At 46.6% G+C, this 24,766-nt stretch overlaps 1 protein-coding gene across 1 annotated transcript; it reads left to right on the forward strand.

Moving 5' to 3' along the window:
* Positions 1 to 910: 910 nt before the first annotated feature.
* On the forward strand, positions 911 to 19,824 carry LOC147618494 (large ribosomal subunit protein uL24z-like). Its single transcript, XM_086774930.1, has 5 exons — positions 911 to 930; positions 1,395 to 1,507; positions 1,592 to 1,704; positions 1,855 to 1,996; positions 19,394 to 19,824. The coding sequence occupies exons 2-5, from the start codon at positions 1,492 to 1,494 to the stop codon at positions 19,564 to 19,566; spliced, it is 444 nt and encodes a 147-aa protein (XP_086631056.1). The 5' UTR covers positions 911 to 930; positions 1,395 to 1,491; the 3' UTR covers positions 19,567 to 19,824.
* The last annotated feature ends 4,942 nt before the right edge of the window (positions 19,825 to 24,766 follow it).

Genomic DNA, 24,766 nt, shown 5'->3' on the forward strand with positions numbered 1-24,766 from the left:
AAGCCTGGTGGTTTTTCACTCTTCATCATACCACTCTTTGGGTTAGGAATTCACTAACAAAGTTGTTGAGGAGATGTGTATAGGGGAAACTGGCGTGGGTGGAGTCATGTATGATGGAGGAGAGTTGGGGTGTAATGGTGGAGATAGGGAGGGATAAGTCCATGGGCTGAAAGGTGATCCTCATAGATGTGGTCAAGATCGTGATGGAAATTCACTAGTGTCTATCCTCTGAAGGCTAAAGTCTCTATGGGGCTTTGATGAGTTTCTGCATAAAAGATAATGTTTGTGTCATGTATTACCTGCTACCTTAGATAGCCCTCTCTTGGGGATTTAATGAGTTTCTACATAAAAGATAATCTCTGTCTGTATAAGTCTATATGAAGCCTCATGTGTCGGACCATAGAGCTATGTATACTTGCAATTCCATACTACAATCCATCTCGGGTCTCATAGATCCCATGCCGTCATGTGGGGTGCTTATGTGCTTTCCTAGCCTCCATCACTTGGGCCATCCCCATCTTTCGATGTTCCACCAACAAGGATGTGAATCATCTCTTTTTGATAGATCTTAGTGCCTTGGGGGGAGGAACTCGCCTTGTGATATATGGTCTAGCAATCTCAATATGAGGGGTTGTTCCCTCCTTAATTTTCCCCCACATGCCATGCATCTATGGATGGAGTACATGTGAGTTCCCTTTTCTCACATAGGGTGTCACCATCTTCCCTAGGCATGGGGCCTTTTGTGAGGTCAACCATCCGCACATTGAGCGCTTTACTCTTTCATCATTTTTCCTCTTCCAATGTAACTATCATGATGGCATCTAGAGAGGGCATGGGGGTTGGGCTCTTCTAAATCACCTTGCAACTTTGCCTTTGCCTCTTCCAAATTAGCTTCCAACTTTTCCTTTGTGTCTTTCTTTTCCAATGCTAAGCCTTATTGTGCAGACAATACCCCCTCCTTTGTGGCAACATATGATTTCAACTCAATACATGCTACCATATATTTACCATACATGTCTTCCTGAGAGAGGGAGTTACGAAAGTCTTGCTGAGAGAGAGGAAGCCTTTGCCTACAGCCCTATTGAGAGAGAGCCAATCTTCAGCTACGACGGTGGTCGAGAAAGATACATGTAGACCAGAACATGCTAAAAGAAGAAGAATTTATTTCCGATTTGTTTCTGATGTCAGATTTATTTCTGAAAAAAGGGAGCTAAAGAAATCTGTTGTGAAACAATGAAAATCTTCAACTCATACATGATATGTGTAAATCTTAAAATCATACATAAATAATGCAAGTCTTCAAATAATACATATTATATGTGTAAATCTTAAAATCATACATAAATAATGTAAATCTTCAAATCATACATAAGATGTTTATTGTTAAATGGTGGAGATATGTTCCGAAGGTAGAGATAGACAGGCAACGCGGTTTAGGGTATAGGGAAGCCGGCATCTGCGTCGCTTTCTGCAGGGAGGAAGGTCTTCAAGATGAAGTATAATCCGAGTATGTGCTTTGTGTATGCACGCTGCTGGGATCCGTTTTTGCAGAGTTGTGGTTTGGCTCACACCTGTGTGTGTGTGTGTACAGGAGTTAGCAGCTCCAGACGGAAGTCGAGGAAGGCCCACTTCACGGCCCCTTCCAGCGTGAGGCGTGTTCTCATGAGCTCCCCTCTCTCTTCTGCGCTGAAGAACAAGTACAATGTAAGCCCTCTGACCATGGCTCAACCTTTGAAGCTTTCACAAGAAATGGGATAGATCTCAGGTTCAAATTTAGTATAGGTTTAGGGTTCCGCTCAATTCGGATTAGGGTGAGGGTTTTTGATCATGTGTTTGTTTATAATCTGCCTCCAGGTGCGATCTGTTCCTGTTCGGAAAGATGATGAGGTCCAAGTGATCAGAGGCACCTACAAGGGCAGAGAAGGCAAGGTTGTGCAGGTCTACAGACGGAAGTGGGTGATCCACATTGAGCGCATTACCCGTGAGAAAGTGAACGGTATGAACTAGGGTTTCTTGTCCATCATGTAGGTTTAGATTAGGGCTAGTTGGAATTCTACCTGCTTTTTGTAGGGTTATTTACATACATACATACGAATATATATACCTTCGTCCTACATACATGCATTTATATGTAGATACTTATATATAAATGTGTATGTATGTACTGTTAGAAGTCATCTCCTATCTATTTGTATACACCAGGGCCTCTGTTGTGGGTGTGCCCGCCCGTATATCATTTTTCCACACTCCCCGTATTTTTTCCTATTTTTTTCATTTTTTCCTAGTGGTGGGAGGGCTGCCAGATGATGCCAGGAGCACCCCAGTGCTGGCCGACTGGATCTTCATCAGTCGTGGGCTTCAGGGCTGCTGGCCGACTGGTTTTGATCAGTTGTGGGCATCAGAATGCTGGCCGACTGCATTTATTCAGTCGTGGGATTTTTCTCCAGTCGTGGGCACTCTCTGCTGCTGCTGGCCGACTGCCCTCTAGGAGATGTATATATAGCCCCTCAGTCCCCACTACTTTCTCATTCAGTTTTTCCGGGATCTTGTGTATAGAGAAGAGTTTACACATCTATCTCTCTGTGTTTCTTGTGCTGTTTATTTTCTGCAGTCTACTTGCTCTTGTCTACCCAAGTTTGGTTATCATTTCCGCTGCATATTCTGACATGGTATTAGAACCCTAGGAGATCTTGGGCGTTTTTTCTGAGCAAGAGGGGGAGTGTAATATGTGGAAGCTTCGGAGAAGGATCGGTACTTCAAAACTCAGAAAACAGCACTCTTTTCGCGACGGAATTAACGCACAAACTGAAAGACGATGTGCAGAAAATAGAGAGAGAAGGGGAAGATGGAGAAGGACACAGTATTGGGTCCCAATTACCCTCTGTAGGGCCCCCACCACGGATGGTGTATTTGCTTTATTAGAATGATGTAAATCTGAAACAAATACAAAGTACTTGACCTTTTCTTGGCTGGAAAACCTGCCCTTGACCTTCAGTCCTTCACCCCTTTGCTTTAGCAAACTCTTGGCTGTCCTGGCCCTTGAATGCTTGGAGCTCTTGGTGAATTATGAGATGAGTGAAATGATTTATGTCTTGGGTATTTATACCCTCTACTTTATGCAGTCGACTGGCTTCAGGGAGCTCCACGACTGAATTTAATTATTAAAGTGTTTTCACACTATGTTAAACATTGTCCAGCCTGCGCATGCTTCTGGGCAGCACCCTGGCTGCTGGGCATGCTGCGCAGAGGTGTGGGACAGCTCCCTACACCTGGCCGACTAGGTGGGTAGGGTACTAGACCTGGTCGGCTACCTGTCCAGCAGTAGTACAGCTGGCCGACAGCCCCTCCAGCCCATGCCTTGGCTGGTGGGCAAATCTTGGGCCCTCCTGGCCCCTTGGGGGTGGTTCTACACCTCCCCCATGCCCAGACTAAGAATGCAAAATGCAAATCCTTGCACTGGGGTAGCCCTATGGGCTGGCCCCATCTCTACATGCAAACCTACATGCCTACAGATGTCTGGCATCTAGTTGCAAACCAGATACACAGCACATCTGACATCATTCCAGAGGGAGACTCACAGCGCGGACTGGCACTGCTGCTTGTGCAGGACATTGCACACCTGACCTTGGACTCATGTGCAAGACAATGCACACCTGACCTCGGACGACTGAGATGGATCCCTGGCTGACTCGTCCCGGACTGGGCTCACATGGGACCAGTTCACCATCCCAGGTCCTGCACCTTCTGTATAGAAATGTCTACGTGGCATCCAAGTGCGGGATGCACGTGACATCCCCTTCTGCTTAACTTGACGGAAGCTGCATAGCCTCCAAATAATCCGTCAATAATGCCGGATAGTCTTCGAAAAATTCTTTGTCGAGCCATACCGCTTCATGAGTTCCTCGGTCCTGAAACTTCGTGAGGAACTGTCGTAGTCTTCGGCCTGAGCCATGCTTGAAACGGTGCAGAAGGATCTGTTCTGGAACCATTACTTCTGCTTCATCAATGATGTCTGGTTCCGCTTCGTCTTTGACCTCGGAAGGGGGTGGACCTGCATATGGCTTCAACCAACTGACATGAAATACATCGTGCATAGTCCAACTCGGAGGTAGCTTTAACTGCATAGACACCTCATTAATCTTTTTCCGGATGGAGAATGGTCCGAAGCTCCTGAAAGACAACTTTGGGCATCGCTTGCCCACCTGCTTTAATCTTTGCTTCATAATCCGAAGATATACCCAATCTCCTTCCGAAAACTTCATGTCCCTTCGGTCTTTATTGGCCTATCGAGTGTAGGCCTCTTGCGCTTTAGCCAATCTGTCTTTAACGGACTCGAGGATCTCCTAGTAAGACTCCGTCAGTCTGTTCGCCTCCGGTACTGAAGACGAAGTCCTGGTTAACAACGACTGGAAAGACCTTCCAAACGCTGCCTCATATGGAGTCCTGCCAATAGCTGAAGAAAAAGAGTCATTCAAAACAACTTGAACTAAAGGCAAAAACGATTCCCACTTACCTTGCTGATCGTGGACATAGCACTTCAGCACATCAAAGGCCAACTGGTTGTATATCTCTGTCTGGCCATCTGTCTGTGGGTGGAATGCACTGGAAAAATTCAACTTAGTACCAAAATTATCAAACAATGCCCTCCAATAATGACTGGTAAACTTGGCATCTCGGTCTGACACTATGGTCCTAGGAATCCCACCAATCGGGTACCAATGCCGAATAAATAGCTGGGCAACATCCTCGGCGGTCACATTGGCCCTGCAAGGAATAAGCATCACAAATTTGTTGAACCTGTCAACAATAGTCAAACACTGTGTATTACGCTTACTCGGACTGGGAGGCAGATTTGTGACAAAGTCCATCGAAATGTCTTGGAAAGGACCCTCAGGAATTGGCAAAGGCTGTCACAACCCTATCTTCTTTCCACGAGGAGCTTTCACCTTTTGACGAATGTCACAGCGTTGTACATATGTAAACACATCACGCCTCATCTTTGGCCAATAGTATTGCCGTTCTAATTTCTCCAGAGTCGAATTCATGCCCCTATGACCACCTGTAATGGCGTCATGGGCATCATGGAGAAGAGTTGCCCGGAATGATTTCATGACACACAGTCGGCCTTTGTAGTAAAGCCAACCATCGCGTATCAGAAAATGGCATGGTCCTGTGGCATCCAATGCCTGTTCCCACTGAGTACCGAATTCCTCGGAATTCGCGTACGTGTGCTTCATGTCTTCTAGTCCTGTACCAACAAGGTCCAGTCTAGTGGTCTGAATCGTAGATACTTGTCCCTTCCTGCTCAAAGCATCGGCCACTGGATTGGCCTTTCCTGGAAGGTACTCAATCATGCCACCAAACTGCTGGAATATCTGACTCCAGCGGTGTTGTCGATCACTCCACTGTGCACTTGGCATCGTCTGAATCCAGCGCAATGCCTGATGGTCAGTACGAACCTCGAAGTCAGGAAATGTTTCCAATGTTTCAAGGCTTGAATGACTGCTAGGAGTTCACGATCATAGACTGAGTAATTCTTTTCGGCGGGCAGTAACTTACGAGACATGTAAGCTACCGGATGACCATTCTGTTGCAATACACCTCCAATTGCGATGTTACTCGCATCGGTGATCACTTGAAATGGTTCGTCCCACGAGGCAAGGGCTAGACAAGGCGCTTCTGACAAAGCCACCTTGAGGTTGTGGAATGCCTCCAACGCTCGTGGAGTCATTCGAATCTTTTGCCTCCTTGTTTTCACTCCCTTTAGCAGATCGGTGAGGTCTGCCGAGAGATCAGAAAACTTATCAATGTGGGTGGAATATGCCTGGCATATACCCACAAATGATCTAATGTCATAAGCAGTCTGAGGTACTTCCCAGTTAACAATCTCGGCCACTTTAGCCGGATCAAGTCGAATGCCTTCGGCACTGATTATATATCCCAAGTAATGTACCTGGAACAGATAAAATTCTGACTTCTTTTCATTGACATAGAGCTCGTTGCTTTCCAGCAACTTAAGGACTTTCTCCACATCAATGTCATGCTGCTCAACTGTAGCTGAAAATATGAGTATGTCGTCCAGAAATATGAACACACACACTCCAATCAACTCCCGGAAAATACGCATCATCATGCGGTTAAATGTAGCTGGGGCGTTCGTCAATCCAAATGGCATGACCACAAATTCATAGTGGGCCCGTTCTGTACGGAAAGCTGTCTTGGGGATGTCCCCCTCAACAATCCGAACCTGGTGGTACCCACTCTTTAAATCCAATTTAGAGAACACCTTAGCTCCATTCAGCCTCTCGAGAATATAGTCATTTCGAGGCATCGGGAATCTGCTCTTGATAGTCAGCTTGTTGAGTGCACGATAATATACACACAACCGAGAAGACCCATCTTTCTTCTTGACAAATAAGATCGGTGCTGCAAATGGCGACACGCTGGGGCGGATGAAGCCAGCTTGCAACAATTCTTGGAGTTGGCGGTCCAACTCCGATTCCATTGCCTTAGAAAGGCGATACGGAAACTTGCTCGGGGGTTCCGAGCCTGGGAGGAGGTCAATCTTGTGATCCTCCGGTCTGGACGGGGGAAGCTGGGGAGGGAGATTGTCCCGAAGAAAAATCTTCTGGAACTTTTCATGGAGAACCGAGTACTTCTCGGAAGCACTGGCCATCGTCTGGGCTGTCTGGACGTAAATCATCGCACACTGTGCGCCTTTCCTGACTGCTCGCTTAGCCTGCAAGTGGCTTATGAGCGGAAAGTTTGGAATACCTGGCTCACACTTAATGGTCACCGGGGTGTTTGACACATTCCGATCAATCTGGAACGCGTGCTTGTCCCACTTGACATCAGGAAGAAACTTGTGAAACCACTGGATACCCAAAATTATGTCTGCTCCTACAAGAGGGGCAACCATAAAGTCACGCACAAACTCTATGCCCTGAATCACTAATTTAGCACCTAGAGCTTCATACTTGACGCTCGTTGTCATACCTGTGCTAAAACCCTCAACTTGTTTAGCTCGAAACAGGCACGCCTAGCGGCCTCTTCCGTGATCACATCCTCCGTGCTGCCGCTGTCAAACAAGACGACGACTCTCTGGCCACCTATGTAGCCAAAGGACTTGAGCAATTCGTTGCGCTCATACTCCTGGTCATGGGCGCCCTTCTGCTTATCTTCAAGCTCCCGGCTAATAATTGCTCCAACTGAAGCACCGGGGGTTGAAGAAGTAGGGGTAGCCGCTGGGATCTGTGGTGGAGCTATGCTCACCACGGAAGCTGTGGAGGCGGCGGCGGCCTTTGGAGGCTTCTTCGGACAATCCCGAGAAGTATGTCCTTTTGTGTGACAAAAATAACATCTACCCTCCTTCCTGTACTGAGAAAGCTCCTCAGCACTCAACTTGCCACCTGTCTTGCCTGCCTCCGCTTTTTGGTCTGGAGTAAGCTTAGACGCATTGTTCGAGTTCTTGGAGCCAGAGGCTCCCGGGCTCTGTCCTGGGGAAGACCCCGTGTGGTTCTGGCTTTTGCCCCCCGAGGCGTTAGCCTTGGGAGAAGCCGGCTGGGAAGTCTTGGGCTTGCCACCATTGTGTTTCACTTCTGCACTCTGCGCAAGCGAGAGTGCGTCCTCAAAGGTGGCTGGTCTAAACATACGCACCTCCCATTGGATTTGCGTGTCCAGGCCATACAAAAACTGCCCTTTCTTGTCCGTATCAGATAAGCCTAATTGCAGACACAAGGTCGAAATTCTATTGGCAAACTGAAGGACTGGTTGCTGTCAGAATATGCAGCGGAGATGATGACCAAATCTGGGAACACGAGCAAAAGCAAAAACGCAGGCAGAAAAACAGCACAAGAGAGAGAGAGATGTAGGCGTGTAACTCTGCTCTATATACACTAGAAGATCTCGAGATATGATACAAATAAGGCATGGGGGCTGAGGACCTATATATACTCCCCTAGAGGGCAGTCGGCCAGCATCAGGAAAGCCCACGACTGAGAAAAATGTCCACGACTGCTGAAAATAGCAGTCGGCCAGCTACAGATGCCTCCGCCTAGTCAGAACAAGTTGGCCAGCACTCTGACAGCCCACGACTGATGTAGATCCAGTCGGCCAGCTTCAGAGTGCTCCTGGCATCACCTGGCAGCCCTCCCAAGCCTCAGAAAAATGGGAAAAAATAGGGGAAAAATACGGAGTGTGGGGAAAAATGGGAAAACACCTCATAAGGGCGGGCACACCCACAACAAAGGCCCTGGTGTATAAAACTAGACAGGAGATGACTTCTAACACCCCCTCTCAGCTCCTGGCTGTGTAACCAACCACTGGGAGCTGGGGTGCCGCCTGAGCAAATCCTGAGAGCGACTTCGTGAAGAGGTCCACCGTACTGTCCTCCGTCGAACAGAACTCCAGCAAGATGTCATCAGCAACAATTTGTTCACGAACAAAGTGTCTCTGGATGACCAAGGGTTCCTCCAGTGGAAGCCCAAACCTGCAATGTAACCTCCTCATGCTCCGTAAAACTGCTCCTCGGGCATAAGTAGATCTCCTCGAGTCCGGATCTCCTCCCCAAACCGAGTCACTCCAACCGTGGAGTCGGACTCCATCCAACAATCCCCCTCCTGTGTACAAGAGTCCATGATCCTTCGCATGCCGCAGAAACCACAGGAAACGCAATCCTGCCTCACAAAGAGACATCTGCAACCAAGAGCTCAACTGCCTCATCAGGAAGCTCCCGTCCAATCCGGTGTCCATCAACCAGATCCATGAACCATACAGCTTCTGAATCACAGAGACATCACACTGCTCACAAGGATCAACACCTGTTACGGTGCACAAGCAAGTCCTGGAAACCTTCTGAAGACCACGCAAGGCCTTCTGAAACCTGTCAACCACCCCCTCTGAATCCGGAACCACAAAGCCTGGAGAAACCACCTCCTTCTGCAAGTAATCACCTGTCACCTGCCTGGCTTTCTGAAGGTCCCCGTGGAAAGAACATCCTCAACTACTGGAAGTTCTATGTCCCGAACACTACGAGACATCAGAGCATAAGTGACCTGTTCAGCTTCCTCTGACTCACGAACACAAGAACTACCAACCTCAGTACTGGAAAGTTCCTGCCAACTGCTGCCATCTACTGGTAAGCTATCCACCATCTGGTCCCGGAAAGCTCGCACTTGCAGCGTATCCACACCTGAGTAGCTATTACCATACTGCCACTCATCACAATCTTGAGGACCTGGGAGAGAGAGTGCTGAAAGCCTGTAGACTCCATTCTCCACTCCACCTTCCCAAACCACTTGGCCTGTTGCTTTGTCCCGGAGAGCAACAAAATGCTCATCAAACTCCACCCGTACGCCAGTCTTGCAAACCTGATGCACTGACAACAGATGATAACCAAGTGCCGGAACATACAACACCTGGGAGGAATGCTTCCCCCCTCTGCCATCGGGAACTATCTCCATCCTGCCCTCACTGTGAACTGGGATAGTGGACGTATCCCCAGTAAGAATCTGACCAGAACACCTGCAGAGATCCTGTAAACCGGAATGGGAAGGAGTCATGTGCCTGGAAGCACCACTATCGAGAATCCACTCCCGAGTATCCGTTGCGGAGAGTCCTCCAATCTCCTCCTTGCCTGAAGAAAATGAAGCATCGGTGTCCATCACCTCCAGGTGCACAAAAGCCGGAGTCTTCATGATTGCTGCTGAGGAGTCTTCACCCTTCTCGGTCTTCCGCTTGGGACACTGCCTCCAGTAGTGGCCTTTCTCGCCACAATCATTACAAGTCCTCTCTGCCTTCAGTTTCTCGCGGTCAACGTCGGACTTCTTCTCAGAAGACTTCTCCGATGAAGCCTTCCCTTTGCACGAGTTACGGCCTTTCGACCGTTGGCTAGTTAAGGCCTCCGAACCTCCACCCTGAGGAGGGTTCGTGAATCGTTCCTCCTGGTCCAAGACCATGGGCACAAGCTCCTCCCACGTGATGGTGCTGAGCCTGCCACTGGTAATCAAAGACGAGTAGAATGCTGAGTACGAAGAGGGCAAATGTGACAGCAACGTGATGGCCATGTCCTCTGACGATATCTCCTTCCCAGCTTGAAGAACTTCCTGCTGAAGAGCCTGCAGCTTGTTAATATGCTCCCGCATCGTCGACGACTTTGCAGGGCTCATAACCCGCATCTGTACTTCCAAAGAAATCCTCTTCATGGGCGATACCGTGTTATAAAGTGAGGCCAAATGCTGCCATATACCTCTGGCCAGCGTCATGTGCTTGACATGACTGATTACTTGCGGTGTGCAGTTGAGGAAAATAAACGAACGGACCCTGGCGTTGACGCGATCCCACATCTGCGTCTGGGCCTCCCGGTCCTTTCGGGTTGACGGTAACTCCCCTTCCTCTACTTCCGGCCGTGGAACACCAACAACGACGAAATCGGCGAGATCGTAGGACTCCAGAACGGATTCCATCGTCACCTTCCATATGCCGTAGTTGCTCCCGTCCAACTGACGGTCCACCGGAAACGTGGGGAATGTCGGGATCTTCACATGTCTCTCGGCCATCTCAAACAGATCTGCCACAGCGGGGATGTACTCTGAAAAGGGTGGGTGGGTGGGAACAAAGAAGAACTGATACCTGCAAGTGGCTGTCCAGCAAATCAGCCCGCCTTCCTCTTGCTTCTCCTCTTCCCGAACAATCCAGAACAGTCCACCAATCAGCCACAAAACAGCCCCCCTCTTGCTCACACAAATCCCAAGACCTATCTAGAGCCTAGGCTCTGATACCATGTCAGAATATGCAGCGGAGATGATGACCAAATCTGGGAACACAAGAGCAAAAGCAAAAACGCAGGCAGAAAAACAGCACAAGAGAGAGAGAGATGTAGGCGTGTAACTCTGCTCTATATACACAAGAAGATCCCGAGATATGATACAAATAAGGCATGGGGGCTGAGGACCTATATATACTCCCCTAGAGGGCAGTCGGCCAGCATCAGGAAAGCCCACGACTGAGAAAAATGTCCACGACTGCTGAAAATAGCAGTCGGCCAGCTACAGATGCCTCCGCCTAGTCAGAACAAGTCGGCCAGCACTCTGACAGCCCACGACTGATGTAGATCCAGTCGGCCAGCTTCAGAGTGCTCCTGGCATCACATGGCAGCCCTCCCAAGCCTCAGAAAAATGGGAAAAAATAGGGGAAAAATACGGAGTGTGGGGAAAAATGGGAAAACACCTCATAAGGGCGGGCACACCCACAACAAAGGCCCTGGTGTATAAAACTAGACAGGAGATGACTTCTAACAGTTGCGCGTTTTGACGCGCTCCCCTGAACTCGTCTTCGAGTCGCTCAAGGTAGTGGGGCGGTAAAAACCGCTGCTTAAGGTCACGGACGAACTCGTCCCACCCATAAGCTGCCATACCTGATCTGGTCTCTCCGCGATGGCAAATTTACTAGAGATGGCTGAGAAGCACGTGAAGATTCCGACTCTCCCCACGTTCCCAGTGGATCGTCAGTTGGACGACGGGTCCAATTACGGCATCTGGAAGGTCATGATGGAGTCAGTTCTGGAGTCATATGACCTTGCTGATTTTATTATCATAGGGGTGCCACGGTTGGAAGCTGAGGAAGGGAAGTTATTATCGACGAGGAAGGACCGAGAGGCACAGGCACACATGTGGGATGGTGTCAATGCCAGGGTCCGGTCGTTTATTTTCCTCAATTGCACACCATAGGTGATCAACCATGTGAAGCACATGACGCTGGCGAGAGGCATATGGGAGCACCTGGCTTCTTTGTATAACAGGGTGTCACCCATGAAGCGGATATCCTTGGAAGTGCAGATGCGGGTTATGAACCCTGCAAAGTCTTCGACGATGCGTGAACACATTAACAAGCTGCAGGCCCTTCAGCAGGAAGTCCTTCAAGCTGGGAAAGAGAGATCATCAGAAGATATGGCCATCACGTTACTTTCCCGCTTGCTTGGTCAGTATTCTGTCTTCTATTCCTCGTTGATCACGAGTGGCAGGCTCAGCACCATTACTTGGGAGGAGCTTGTGCCAATGGTCTTGGACCAGGAGGAACGTTTCACGAATTCTCCTCACGGCGGAGGTTCGGAGGCCTTAACTGGCCAACGGTCGAAAGGCCGTAATACCAACAAGGGCAAAAGAAAGGCTTCACCGGAGAAGTTTTTGAGAAGAAGCCTGATCCAAAACGAGAGAAGCTGAAGGCCGAAAGATCTTGTAATGATTGTGGCGAGAAAGGCCACTACTGGAAGAAGTGCCCTAAGCGGACAGGGAAGAGTGCTGATTTCTCAGCCTCAGCTGCGAAGACTCCGGCATTTGTGCACTTAGAGATGGTGGACTCCGATGCTTCATCATCTTCGAGCGAGGAGGCAGTTGGCTTCACCGCGAAGGATACCCGGGAATGGATTCTCGACAGTGGTGCTTCCAGGCACATGACTCCATCCCGTGACTTCTTTCTGGATCTTAAACGGCAGTCAGGTCGTATCTTTATTGGCGATAACTCCACTATTCCGATACATAGTGAGGGCCGGATGGAGATTATTCTCGACGGCAAGTGTCATGTGCATCACAGATGCCATGGACATTTCTAGGGCTAGATCCAGAAGAGGCAAGCAGATAAAGACTAGGAACCAGATAGAGTCAGACTATGGAGCATGTGGCCAGTTTGGATGTGGAGAAGAACCAGGGTACAGTCGGCTGTACCAGAAAACAGGTCGGCTGATGTGGCAGCAGCAGGCGCATGAAGACAAGGCCAAGATCACCCAGTCGGCTGAGTGAAAAGCCATTTAATGAACTCAAAACTGGCCGACCAGCAGTCGGCCAGCTCCTACATTGTCCAAGGCCCATATATAAAGGCTCTAGTACTCATCATTGAAAGCATTCACTCCCACTAGGGGTGTGGGTCACTTAGGGGTCCCATAGGGGACAGATTTAGGGATTAACAACCTTTTTATGAAGGCAGCCTATGGCTGTACAGATTTGTACCTTTTTTTGTACATAGTATATACTGAAATTCCAGCACTTCACTCTCTCTCTCTACTCTCTCTCTCTACCTGCGTTTTTGCATCATGGTGCGTTTTTGCATCAGGAGGTCTTCAAGAGTGTTGAGGGCTGAAAGAAGACTACCCAGAGCTTCCGCGCGTTACATTGGTATCAGAGCATCAGGCCCAGCCAATCTAAACACTGATTCAGTCCCATATGATGGTGTACAGGTCCAAGGTACAGGAAAGTACACGGATTCGAAGCCCAAGGCAAGAACACAGATCGGGAAGAACTCCCAGGAGGTTTGTTGGTGGTGTTCCACAGTGCCAGATGGGGATGGCAGTTCCGTGAGCCAGATGGGTTCTAAGGGAACGGTCCCAAGGGAGGTTGATCCTCCAAGGGTGATGTGAGAGTGCCAAACTCAGTTCCAGGAACGAAGACCCAGACCGTGTTCAGAGCCAGGGGCAGGAATGGATTGTGGACTAGAGGAAGACCAGATGCATAGATCTTCATCAGAGACAGAGTGGTTTGGAGAACAGAACGGAGTTTCAGAGAAAAAGGTTTGCCAGGGATGGATGATGACAGAGGGACTTCGGAACAGGATTGGGATGATGACAGTCATCCAAGAGCAGGTTGGATTCCCGTCATCAAGTTTAGCAGAGGGGGATGTCATGTGCATCACAGATGCCATGGACATTTCCAGGGCTAGATCCAGAAGAGGCAAGCAGAAAAAAGACTATGAACCAGTAGTCGGCCAGTTCCTCATGAACTCCAAGGGACTATAAATAGCCCCTCTTGCTCTATGTTTTACTCATTCACTCCCACTAGGGGTGTGGGTCACTTAGGGGTCCCATAGGGGACAGATTTAGGGATTAACAACCTTTTTATGAAGGCAGCCTATGGCTGTACAGATTTGTACCTTTTTTTGTACATAGTATATACTGAAATTCCAGCACTTCACTCTCTCTCTCTACTCTCTCTCTACCTGCGTTTTTGCATCATGGTGCGTTTTTGCATCAGGAGGTCTTCAAGAGTGTTGAGGGCTGAAAGAAGACTACCCAGAGCTTCCGCGCGTTACATTAATGTAACGCGCGGAAGCTCTGGGTAGTCTTCTTTCAGCCCTCAACACTCTTGAAGACCTCCTGATGCAAAAACGCACCATGATGCAAAAACGCAGGTAGAGAGAGAGTAGAGAGAGAGAGTGAAGTGCTGGAATTTCAGTATATACTATGTACAAAAAAAGGTACAAATCTGTACAGCCATAGGCTGCCTTCATAAAAAGGTTGTTAATCCCTAAATCTGTCCCCTATGGGACCCCTAAGTGACCCACACCCCTAGTGGGAGTGAATGCTTTCAATGATGAGTACTAGAGCCTTTATATATGGGCCTTGGACAATGTAGGAGCTGGCCGACTGCTGGTCGGCCAGTTTTGAGTTCATTAAATGGCTTTTCACTCAGCCGACTGGGTGATCTTGGCCTTGTCTTCATGCGCCTGCTGCTGCCACGTCAGCCGACCTGTTTTCTGGTACAGCCGACTGTACCCTGGTTCTTCTCCACATCCAAACTGGCCACATGCTCCATAGTCTGACTCTATCTGGTTCCTAGTCTTTATCTGCTTGCCTCTTCTGGATCTAGCCCTAGAAATGTCCATGGCATCTGTGATGCACATGACATCCCCCTCTGCTAAACTTGATGACGGGAATCCAACCTGCTCTTGGATGACTGTCATCATCCCAATCCTGTTCCGAAGTCCCTCTGTCATCATCCATCCCTGGCAAACCTTTTTCTCTGAAACTCCGTTCTGTTCTCCAAACCACTCTGTCTCTGATGAAGATCTATGCATCTGGTCTTCCTCTAGTCCACAATCCATTCCTGCCCCTGGCTCTGAACACGGTCTGGGTCTTCGTTCCTGGAACTGAGTTTGGCACTCTCACATCACCCTTGGAGGATCAACCTCCCTTGGGACCGTTCCCTTAGAACCCATCTGGCTCACGGAACTGCCATCCCCATCTGGCACTGTGGAACACCACCAACAAACCTCCTGGGAGTTCTTCCCGATCTGTGTTCTTGCCTTGGGCTTCGAATCCGTGTACTTTCCTGTACCTTGGACCTGTACACCATCATATGGGACTGAATCAGTGTTTAGATTGGCTGGGCCTGATGCTCTGATACCAATGTAACGCGCGGAAGCTCTGGGTAGTCTTCTTTCAGCCCTCAACACTCTTGAAGACCTCCTGATGCAAAAACGCACCATGATGCAAAAACGCAGGTAGAGAGAGAGAGTAGAGAGAGAGAGTGAAGTGCTGGAATTTCAGTATATACTATGTACAAAAAAAGGTACAAATCTGTACAGCCATAGGCTGCCTTCATAAAAAGGTTGTTAATCCCTAAATCTGTCCCCTATGGGACCCCTAAGTGACCCACACCCCTAGTGGGAGTGAATGAGTAAAACATAGAGCAAGAGGGGCTATTTATAGTCCCTTGGAGTTCATGAGGAACTGGCCGACTACTGGTTCATAGTCTTTTTTCTGCTTGCCTCTTCTGGATCTAGCCCTGGAAATGTCCATGGCATCTGTGATGCACATGACAGCAAGGGGGGCAAGCATGCTTCCCGTGTTCTTTATGTCCTTGCTCTGGGTTTTCATCTTCTGTCAGTGCATGAGGTATGCAAGACTGGCTTTCGGGTGGAATTTGAGGAGCATTCAGTCCCTCTAAGGGACCGTGAGACAGGCAAAGTTGTTTGGGAAGGCGGTGTGGAGAATGGCATCTACAAGCTCTCTGCACTCTCCTCATTGATAGGCTTTCGTTTTGGCCACTTAAATGTGGATGCTTTGCGGCGTGTCTTCCGGGACCAGATGGTGGTTGGCTTGCCAGATGTTGGTAATAGGCAAGGACGCTGCAGTTCTTGCATACGTGGTAAGCAGCACAGGGAATCCTTTCCGAAGCAGGCTTCCAGGCGGGCTTCGAAATTATTGGAGTTGATTCACACTGACTTGTGTGGACCACAGCAGATATCATCCTTGGGAGGATCTCTCTACTTCATGCTGCTTGTTGATGATTGTACCAGATTCACGTGGATCTACTTTCTTTCCCAGAAGGACCAGGCTTTTGCTCGGTTCAAGGATTGGCACGTGATGGTGGAGAAAGAGTCTGGATTTCAGGTCAAGACTCTCAGGGCTGACAAAGGAGGTGAATTCTCCTCGACTGTATTTTTCCGATTCATGGCATCAAGAGGGAATTGGCCAATACCAGATCGCCTTCGGAGAATGGAGTTGTTGAACGTAAGAACAGGACTGTGGTGGAGATGGCGAGGACCATGCTGGAGCATTGTGATCTTCCTCGTCCACTGTGAGGCGAGGCTGTGGCAACGGCTGTCCATACCATTAACCGCTCTCTGACGACTTCTGTACCCCATATGACTCCATTTGAGGCATATTTTGGCAGGAAACCCGATGTCTCGCACTTCCGTGTCTTTGGGAGTGACGCGTATGTACATATTCCGAAGAAGTAGAGGGGGAAGCTTGACTCCAAGTCCCGCAAGCTGGTATTTGTGGGGTATAACTCTCTTTCCAAGGGATACAGGTTGTATGATCCAGAGAGGAACGAGATTGTTGTCAGCCGGGATGTGGTCTTTGACGAGCATGTTCCAGCATCCACTGTCGAGGAGCCGCCACTTCTTGGAGATCCAGAGGAGTCTGATGATGATTCCCAGTCTACTACTCCAGTTGATCCACCTCAGTCATCACAGGAGGTTGAGCCCCCGCGACCACAGGAGGCTCCACGATCTGTTCGGGTACCTAGACACCCTTCGGGAGTCAAGTGTCACGGAGCTACCCTCCGAGTGGACCACAAAGGACGGCCCTCGAAGATCACATCGAGTCCGAGATAAAAGCAACACAGCGGACCTTCTTCAGGTGAACTATGCTTTGATGTCTCGTATCATACGGGACAAAGAGCCCACTTCCGTAAAAGGAGGCCTTTCACAGGATACTTGGAGGGAAGCCATGCAGGTGGAACTTGATGTCATCGAGAAGAACAACACTTGGGAGTTGGTACCGAGGCCGTCGAAGCGGTCAGTCATTGGTGTCAAATGGGTCTTTAAGACCAAGTACGCGGCTGATGGGTCGGTGGACAAACACAAAGCCAGGCTTGTGGCTAAAGGTTATGCTCAGCGGCCAGGTATCGACTACGAGGATACCTTTGCACCGACAGCGCGGATGACCACGATTCGGACCGTTCTTGCCCTTGCTTCTTCTCAGAGGTGGCCCGTGTACCAGATGGATGTAAAATCTGCGTTCCTTAATGGTGACCTGCAGGAGGAGGTGTACGTTGAGCAGCCTCCAGGCTTCATTGTTCCAGGATCGGAAGGGATGGTTTACAGGTTACGTAAGGCCTTGTATGGTCTTAAGCAGGCTCCCAGGGCTTGGAATCAGAAGATTGATTCCTTCTTTATTCGGACTGGATTTCAGAGATCGGTTGCAGATCCGAACCTGTATCTCTTTTGGGAACGCAGCATGGTCACACTTATCATCCTTTATGTGGATGATCTCATTCTCACCGGCGGTCATGTGGAGCACATTGGAGTGACGAAGGCTGCCTTGTCAAAGGAGTTTGAGATGACCGACTTAGGCTTACTCCACTTCTTGGGATTGGAGATCTGGCAGACCCAGAGGGGGTTTTTTGTCTCTCAGCAGCGGTATGTTCATGAGTTGCTTGAGGCCTTTGGGATGGAGAACTGCAAGCCTATTACTTCGCCGATGGACCCGAATACAAAGTTAACCGTTACAGATCCTTGTGAGCCAGTTGATGCCTCGCAGTACCGGAAGTTGGTTGGTTCATTGATCTGGCTGCTGAACACCAGATTGGACTTGAGCTTCTCCGTGGGGTTGTTGAGCTCTTTTATGCAGACGCCATTGAAGACTCATTGGGACGCAGGATTGCGGGTCTTGCGGTATCTGCAGAGTACGAAGGATCTGGGACTCTTTAACACAGGAGGGAATGGAGTCAAGCTCCAAGGTTGGAGTGACTCAGATTGGGGAGGAGATCCAGACACGAGGAGATCTACTTCAGGATACACTTTTACTCTCGGCTTAGGAGCAGTTTCTTGGAGCAGCAAGAGGCAGCCAACTATTGCCCTTTCTTCGATAGAGGTAGAGTATCGGGCTGCTTGTGGTGCTGCTTGTGAGGTTGTATGGCTGCGGAGGCTGCTAGGCGAGATTGGGTTTCCACAGAGGGAGCCCACAGTCATCCAGTGCGATAACCAGAGTTGTATAGCTATTGCTTGGAACCCGGTCTTTCATGCCCGGACCAAGCATATAGAGATACAGTATCACTTTGTACGTGAGAAGATCTTGGCGGGTGACATCTTGCTACTTTATTGTTCGACGGAGGACAATGCGGCGGACCTCTTCACGAAGTCTCTACCTCAGGCTACGCTCAGGCGGCACTCCAGCTCCCTTGGGTTGGTTTCACAGCCAGGAGCTGAGAGGGGGTGTTAGAAGTCATCTCCTATCTATTTGTATACACCAAGGCCTCTGATGTGGGTGTGCCCGTCCGTATATCATTTTTCCACACTCCCCGTATTTTTCCCTATTTTTTCCCATTTTTTCCTAGTGGTGGGAGGGCTGCCAGATAATGCCAGGAGCACCCCAGTGCTGGCCAACTGGATCTTCATCAGTCGTGGGCTTCAGGGCTGCTGGCCGACTGGTTTTGGTCAGTCATGGGCATCAGAATGCTGGCCGACTGCATTTATTCAGTCGTGGGATTTTTCTCCAGTCGTGGGCACTCTCTGCTGCTGGCCGACTGCCCTCTAGGAGATGTATATATAGCCCCTCAGCCCCCACCACTTTCTCTTCAGTTTTTCCGAGATCTTGTGTATAGAGAAGAGTTTACACACCTATCTCTCTGTGTTTCTTGTGCTGTTTATTTTCTGCAGTCTACTTACTCTTGTCTACCCAAGTTTGGTTATCATTTCCGCTGCATATTCTGACATGTACATACATCCATATACATATATGTACATGCATATGTATACATATACATCATACATATATACATAGACATATTTATACATACAGATGTATACATACATACAAATACACATATTTACATAAATAATCTTCATTCATATACATATATATATGTGTGTGTGTGTGTGTGTGTGTGCACACCCACACACATATGTGTATATGTATCATACACCTTAGGCTAACAAGGTTCTATCTTGGTTCCTTGCATTGGGAGCTTTCACCCCACCTAGTAGGGTTAGGGTTCTTCCAGTTCTAATTTCCTTTAAAACCTATGGCACTGTTTGCATGATATTTAGGTTTTTAATTTACATTTTTAAATTTATTAATTGGATGGAAAAATTGTCATAATTATGTTACAATTTGCAGGTGCTACGGTGAACGTGGGGATAGACCCTTCAAAAGTAGTGATCACCAAGCTGAAGCTGGATAAGGACAGGAAGTCTCTCCTTGATAGGAAAGGAAAGGGGAGAGCGGCAGAGAAGGGCAAAGGGAAATTTACAGCTGAGGATGTTGCTGCTCCTTTACAGGAAGTTGATTGAGACTCTTGATGTTTGTTATTTCTGAACTCCATTGTATGCGATGTTTTTGACACGGTTCCCTTTGTCTGTACTTGGTTATCTGAGTGTGTGTGTGCCTTCGGGATGTTAAACTACTTGCTACCATGTCTGTATGCCCATAATTTAAGGCTGTCTAAAAGACTTGTGTCTAAGGGTAGCTGGCTGATAAACTGGTAGGTCCATGATCCATCAACCAAATGGATTTAATCTTCTTAATAACAACAAACAGTTTTTTCTTAATTTCCATCACATGGGTATGTAGTGCCAATATCAAGGTTTTCTGGGTGTATTTGGACTCTCTCCATTGTGCACCTTAGGAGCGGTCGGTTTTCCAACACCTCCATTGAATGCTTAAGCTTTTCTAAGAATCGTTTCATATTTTTTAATGTGAGGGTTATTCGAACCCCCCTCCATATGCCCAAAATTCAAGTACTCGTGGGAGTCACTTTCCCACTCCAGTAGAGTCAACTTCTGTTGTGCTGTTTACTTGCTTATTGTGCGTGCTTGTAGACATGAGAATGCCTTGTCAGTGGTGGGGAATATGGTGATCTCGCGTGTTGTTGGCTTAACACTGGAAAAGTTTTTTGTGCATAATTTTAGAACCAATTTGGAAAAATCCAAATTTGAAAAAATTGTCAATTTTTTTTTCACAATTGGATCTTTGCTTTTAAATTTCTTCATGGGAACTTGAGGGGTTAGGTGAAGTTTTCCTTTTTTGATTGTTGTGTTAATAGCCCCTCTACCCTAGCTTCAAACACAGTCCCATGCGAGGCATATTATCTCTCAATTTCTATCAACACAATGAAATCATCAAAGTGATGCTATAATTTGATATACAAGGACGTGTGTGAACACTTGAAAGAATTTGCATGGCATTCTGTGTAATCTTGGAGACTTGTAATCCCTTACAATTTCTATACATCAATGGTACCATCCCAATCTACATTTTGCATTCTATCTGATGATGGATGATTGCAAGATTAGCATTATTATGGTAGGGTGTTGTGAACTCAAAAGGTCTCCCTATGATTTTCTACTGTGATTAACAACTGTCATCACATTTGACCTTAAAGTTGTGTAGCACAAGAGAGTTTGTAATACGTTGAAAACATCCATTACCATTGCAACAAGGGTGAACATTGGATTTGGTTCAAATTTAGTACCTCCATGGAATCTGTCAACAACTAAATATCAGAGTTCTCTGTCTTGTCATGATCAAAGATCATCATCAGTACCAAGTTTTCAGTGAGCCCCATCTTGTAGCTTTGAACAAAAAAAGAGTCATAGAACCATCTCTCTAGCATTTTGCAAAAGCTCCAGTCAAAGATGTGCCTTGTAATTTTTACATGCAAAATGTGCTGCATGTTGTGGAGGATTTGAGTGGAGATTGCATAGATATTTTCCTTTGTTTTAGAAAGCTAGGTGGATTATCTTATTTGAACCAAACCCTATTTTTTCTTCCATCACATAGGAGGTCAATTAGGTCAATTAGGCCCTTGGACATGAACCCACATTGCAAGAATCAGATTGTTTGCCGCCATGGCCATGGCTTTGGCGATGGAGAGTCCTCAAAATCATGTCGAGCCCTTCTGTGCAGATACAGAAAGGCAGATTGCACATGCTAAAAGACTGAATCATTCTTATACATAGGTGGGATGCCTTTATTTCCAAGTTGCAATAATCCTTCACTAATCTAGTCACACATGAGTAATGCACTACTTATTTTAATGGGCATGATCCAGATCACATTTTCTATGTTTTCACAATTTGCGATCTTAAGACTTTAGAGTACCTTTCCTCCAGGAAGTTGTCCATCAAGAAAATGAACTTTATTTAAAAGCCTTTCACCTGTTGTATGTAGAAGACCCATCTGAAGTGATATTTAAATTATTACAACATATAATGTAATAGAAACACATTTTGAGTCTAGGGAGGATAAAATTAAGAAAATAAATCAATCATTGAAAAGATAATGTATCAAGTACTAATTTAAACCACGATTAACAAAATGACAATGCCAAAGGCACGATATCTTTGCATTGCAAATCCTCTCACCCAAGAGGTACTTTTTTATTAAGATCTCAAGAGAGATCCACAATTACTTCCTCCTTGATTCATCTACCTTTGAATCATTGCTTACACATCAAGAATCTCTCAAGCTTTTTACCTCTTCACCTTCTGCAATAACCTTTGGCAAATGTAAACATACAAATGAGTACACACTCAACCTCAAAGAGTTAGAATACCTAGATTAATTTAACATTTCTCTTGTTCTAGTAATACTAGACTTTAAGTTGCACAAATTAAGCTTTGGCCTACCAACTTGACTAAAGGACTCTTTCAATCACTTGTAAAAGAAAATAATATTGACACATACAATAAACTATGATTTTTTTAGATCCATTTTTGACACAATGTTGGGGCAAGGAACCCATTTATAATGCCACTTCTTAGTTTCCATACCAAAGGGCCATGGCTGATCCACATTGACAAGATTTTTGATAAAGCCCTAGAAATGTCATGTTCAAGTCTTAGCCTTGCTGAAGCATCTGTTGTTGGGTCTTGTCTTTAAGCCGCAAAACTACTTCCTTATTTGTGTCTGTGTGCTAGCACGCCCGTCGCATCCTCACTTCGTTGTCACACCGAAATACTCCTTTGATAAAAGGGTAAAGGGAGAGATCTCTATCCCCGGATGGAGGCAAACAAGAGATGGTCCTTCATGATGGTTCTCTCTCACAAAAGGGGAAGCTAATGTAAGAAGACAACCTACAACCAAACCTATCGAGCATGTGTCCATCAAGCAGGCTAGATTCTCAATATGGAACACAAGAAACCTGCATTCTAGTTGTGGATTGGTTCCAAATTTACCACTCAATCTTGTACAACTTCATGGTGTATCTTTGACCATCCACACCTCTCCAACTGAATAACCTCACCACCGACCTAGGTGATGCGAAGACGTAATCACCATTGGGTAGGGGAGGTATGTTAACCACTTCAAGGATTAACATCATTTCACTTGCCCTACCTTCTAAGGCACTTTGCCATCTTACCCACTCGAACAGACACTAGAACATATAAAAAAAGTAGTCTTACCATGGCTTAACGTCAATTTGGAAAAGTCTTACCATGAGCTTAATGTCAAGTAGCCTTATCAAGAGCTTCATGTCAATTTGGGAAAGTCTAAGGACTTGAACATATTTGGTGCCGCTATTGGGAAAAGTATGGGCTTGTGTGGCCTACCCATGGCCCTTAGCCAATGCTGGCCCCACACATTGGACCCAACCATATGGCACCACACGACCACCACCACAGGCTTGCGTGGCCACACATTTTTTGTTTTTAAATTTAATTAAAAAAGACTCAAGTTTTTATTTTTTATTTTTATTTAAATAACATGAAAAAAGAAAGTAGGTGTGCGGGAGTGGAGGAGGAGGGCTTAATCCCCCCCAAGGGAAAAATTAAAGTGAGGGGAGGGTTTTCTATAAAGTGTGTGTGTGTGTGCGCGTGTCTGTGCATGCATGCACGATTTGTAGATAGAGGAGGGGTGTGTGCATGTGTGTGTATTTGTGCACGTGTAGATAAAGGGGAGAGTATGCATGTGTGTACGTGTAAGTGTGTACATGTAAGGGTATATGTTTGGATGAGTGTGTGCACATGCATGTGTTTTAGGATTGTACACATGCGGGAGGATGTGTTGTGTTTGTGCACGTGAGTTTTTATGTGCTCGTTTTTTAGTGCTTTAAAAAAAAGATTTTTCAATCATTTTTGGTAGATGTGTCTATACAATTGGTTGGGGATATTATGCTACATATGTACAACGTGGGTCTAAGGTTAATGGCTTACCATGTGAAAGCGGAGAGCCACTTGCCCATTCACGAGCGACGAAAGCTTAGAAACCATTGCCACCGGCTTTATTGGTATACTTGTTTAAACTTTAGTCTTCTAGTTGGTGAGAGCTACAAAAAACAAGTTTTTTTTAAATGTGTTTTTTCTAGGCTCACGTATTTAGGTTCACACTTGTAGACTCACGTCTCTAGGCTCACTTATGTAGGCTTAAGTCCATGGGCTTACATTCGTGGGATCGTGCCTCTAGAGGCATGCTTTTTTTTGTATGAAATAGGCTCACACATGTTTGTTGGTGAGAGCTAGACTCACATCACGCCTGTGGACTCAAGTCTCTAGGCTTATGCCTATAGACTCACAAATTTAAGCTCATGCCTCTAGTCATAGGCTCACACCTTTTTTGTATGAATTAGGCTCACGGATTTGGTTTTATGAAATATGACTATCTAGACACATATTTTTATAAAAGACCTATGATAGGTTTGGTGTGTAATTATTAAGCAACAATCGTATGTAATGCCCCCAATAATTACAAAGGACTAGAACTTTCCTTAGAAATTATAGCTAGTACAATATGAAAATATTTAAAACACGAGTGTTGAGATATCAAGCTCAACACACATGACATGCCAAGATGACATCTCGGCACTTATGCCATTGGCGTGGTTTTGGTGAGATTATGAGTGATATATCTGTGAGTGATAGCATAGTTATAGCGCCAGCTTATATAGTCAGTTGGGTTCACACTATGGATCAACCTTGTATGTTCTAGTAGCACAATACTTTCCCTTATAGTATGTACTCTTATCTTTATATCATGGTTGTAGAGAAGAGAAAGGAATAGAAGAAAATTCAGCCATCCAACTTTCTTGTGTACTAGTCTACTTGTGTGTGTATGTGTATGTTTGCTTGCAAGGACCTCAAGCTCACCCTCTCACCCACATTCTTCTCAAATGATTAGATATGCCTTCAAGATATAGCTTAAATTGGTTGGTATAATATTAGATATACCAATCTCTAGACTCACATTTATAGACTCATGTCCCTTGACTCACCTATATTGACTCTTAACTTCCGATTCACGGATCACGTGCCCAGACTCACAGCTTACGAGGCCAAGCTGACTCATTTGATTAGACACATCTTTTTTTCGTGGGAAACTATGGGTACACATCTCCCAACCTGAGAGATGGTTAAGTCTGGTTTATTATGTTTTTTGAGATTTTTTAGAGCTAATGAGATGATTAAAGTTCTTAATTATAGTTTAAGAGATTTGTGCAAGTAATTAAGTGTTCTTTAATTGATTTTACATGCTTCTAAGCTACCAATTCCAACA

The sequence above is a fragment of the Cibotium barometz genome, chromosome 35, assembly GCF_041138505.1.
Source record: "Cibotium barometz isolate CiBa-2024 chromosome 35, ASM4113850v1, whole genome shotgun sequence".
NCBI lineage: Eukaryota > Viridiplantae > Streptophyta > Polypodiopsida > Cyatheales > Cibotiaceae > Cibotium > Cibotium barometz.

Bases quoted from the DNA above. Each gene is read 5' to 3' on its own strand.
- LOC147618494 (XM_086774930.1), top strand. The intron at 1,705-1,854 runs GTAAGCCCTCTG...ATCTGCCTCCAG, and splicing joins CGCTGAAGAACAAGTACAAT to GTGCGATCTGTTCCTGTTCG. The intron at 1,997-19,393 runs GTATGAACTAGG...TACAATTTGCAG, and splicing joins TACCCGTGAGAAAGTGAACG to GTGCTACGGTGAACGTGGGG.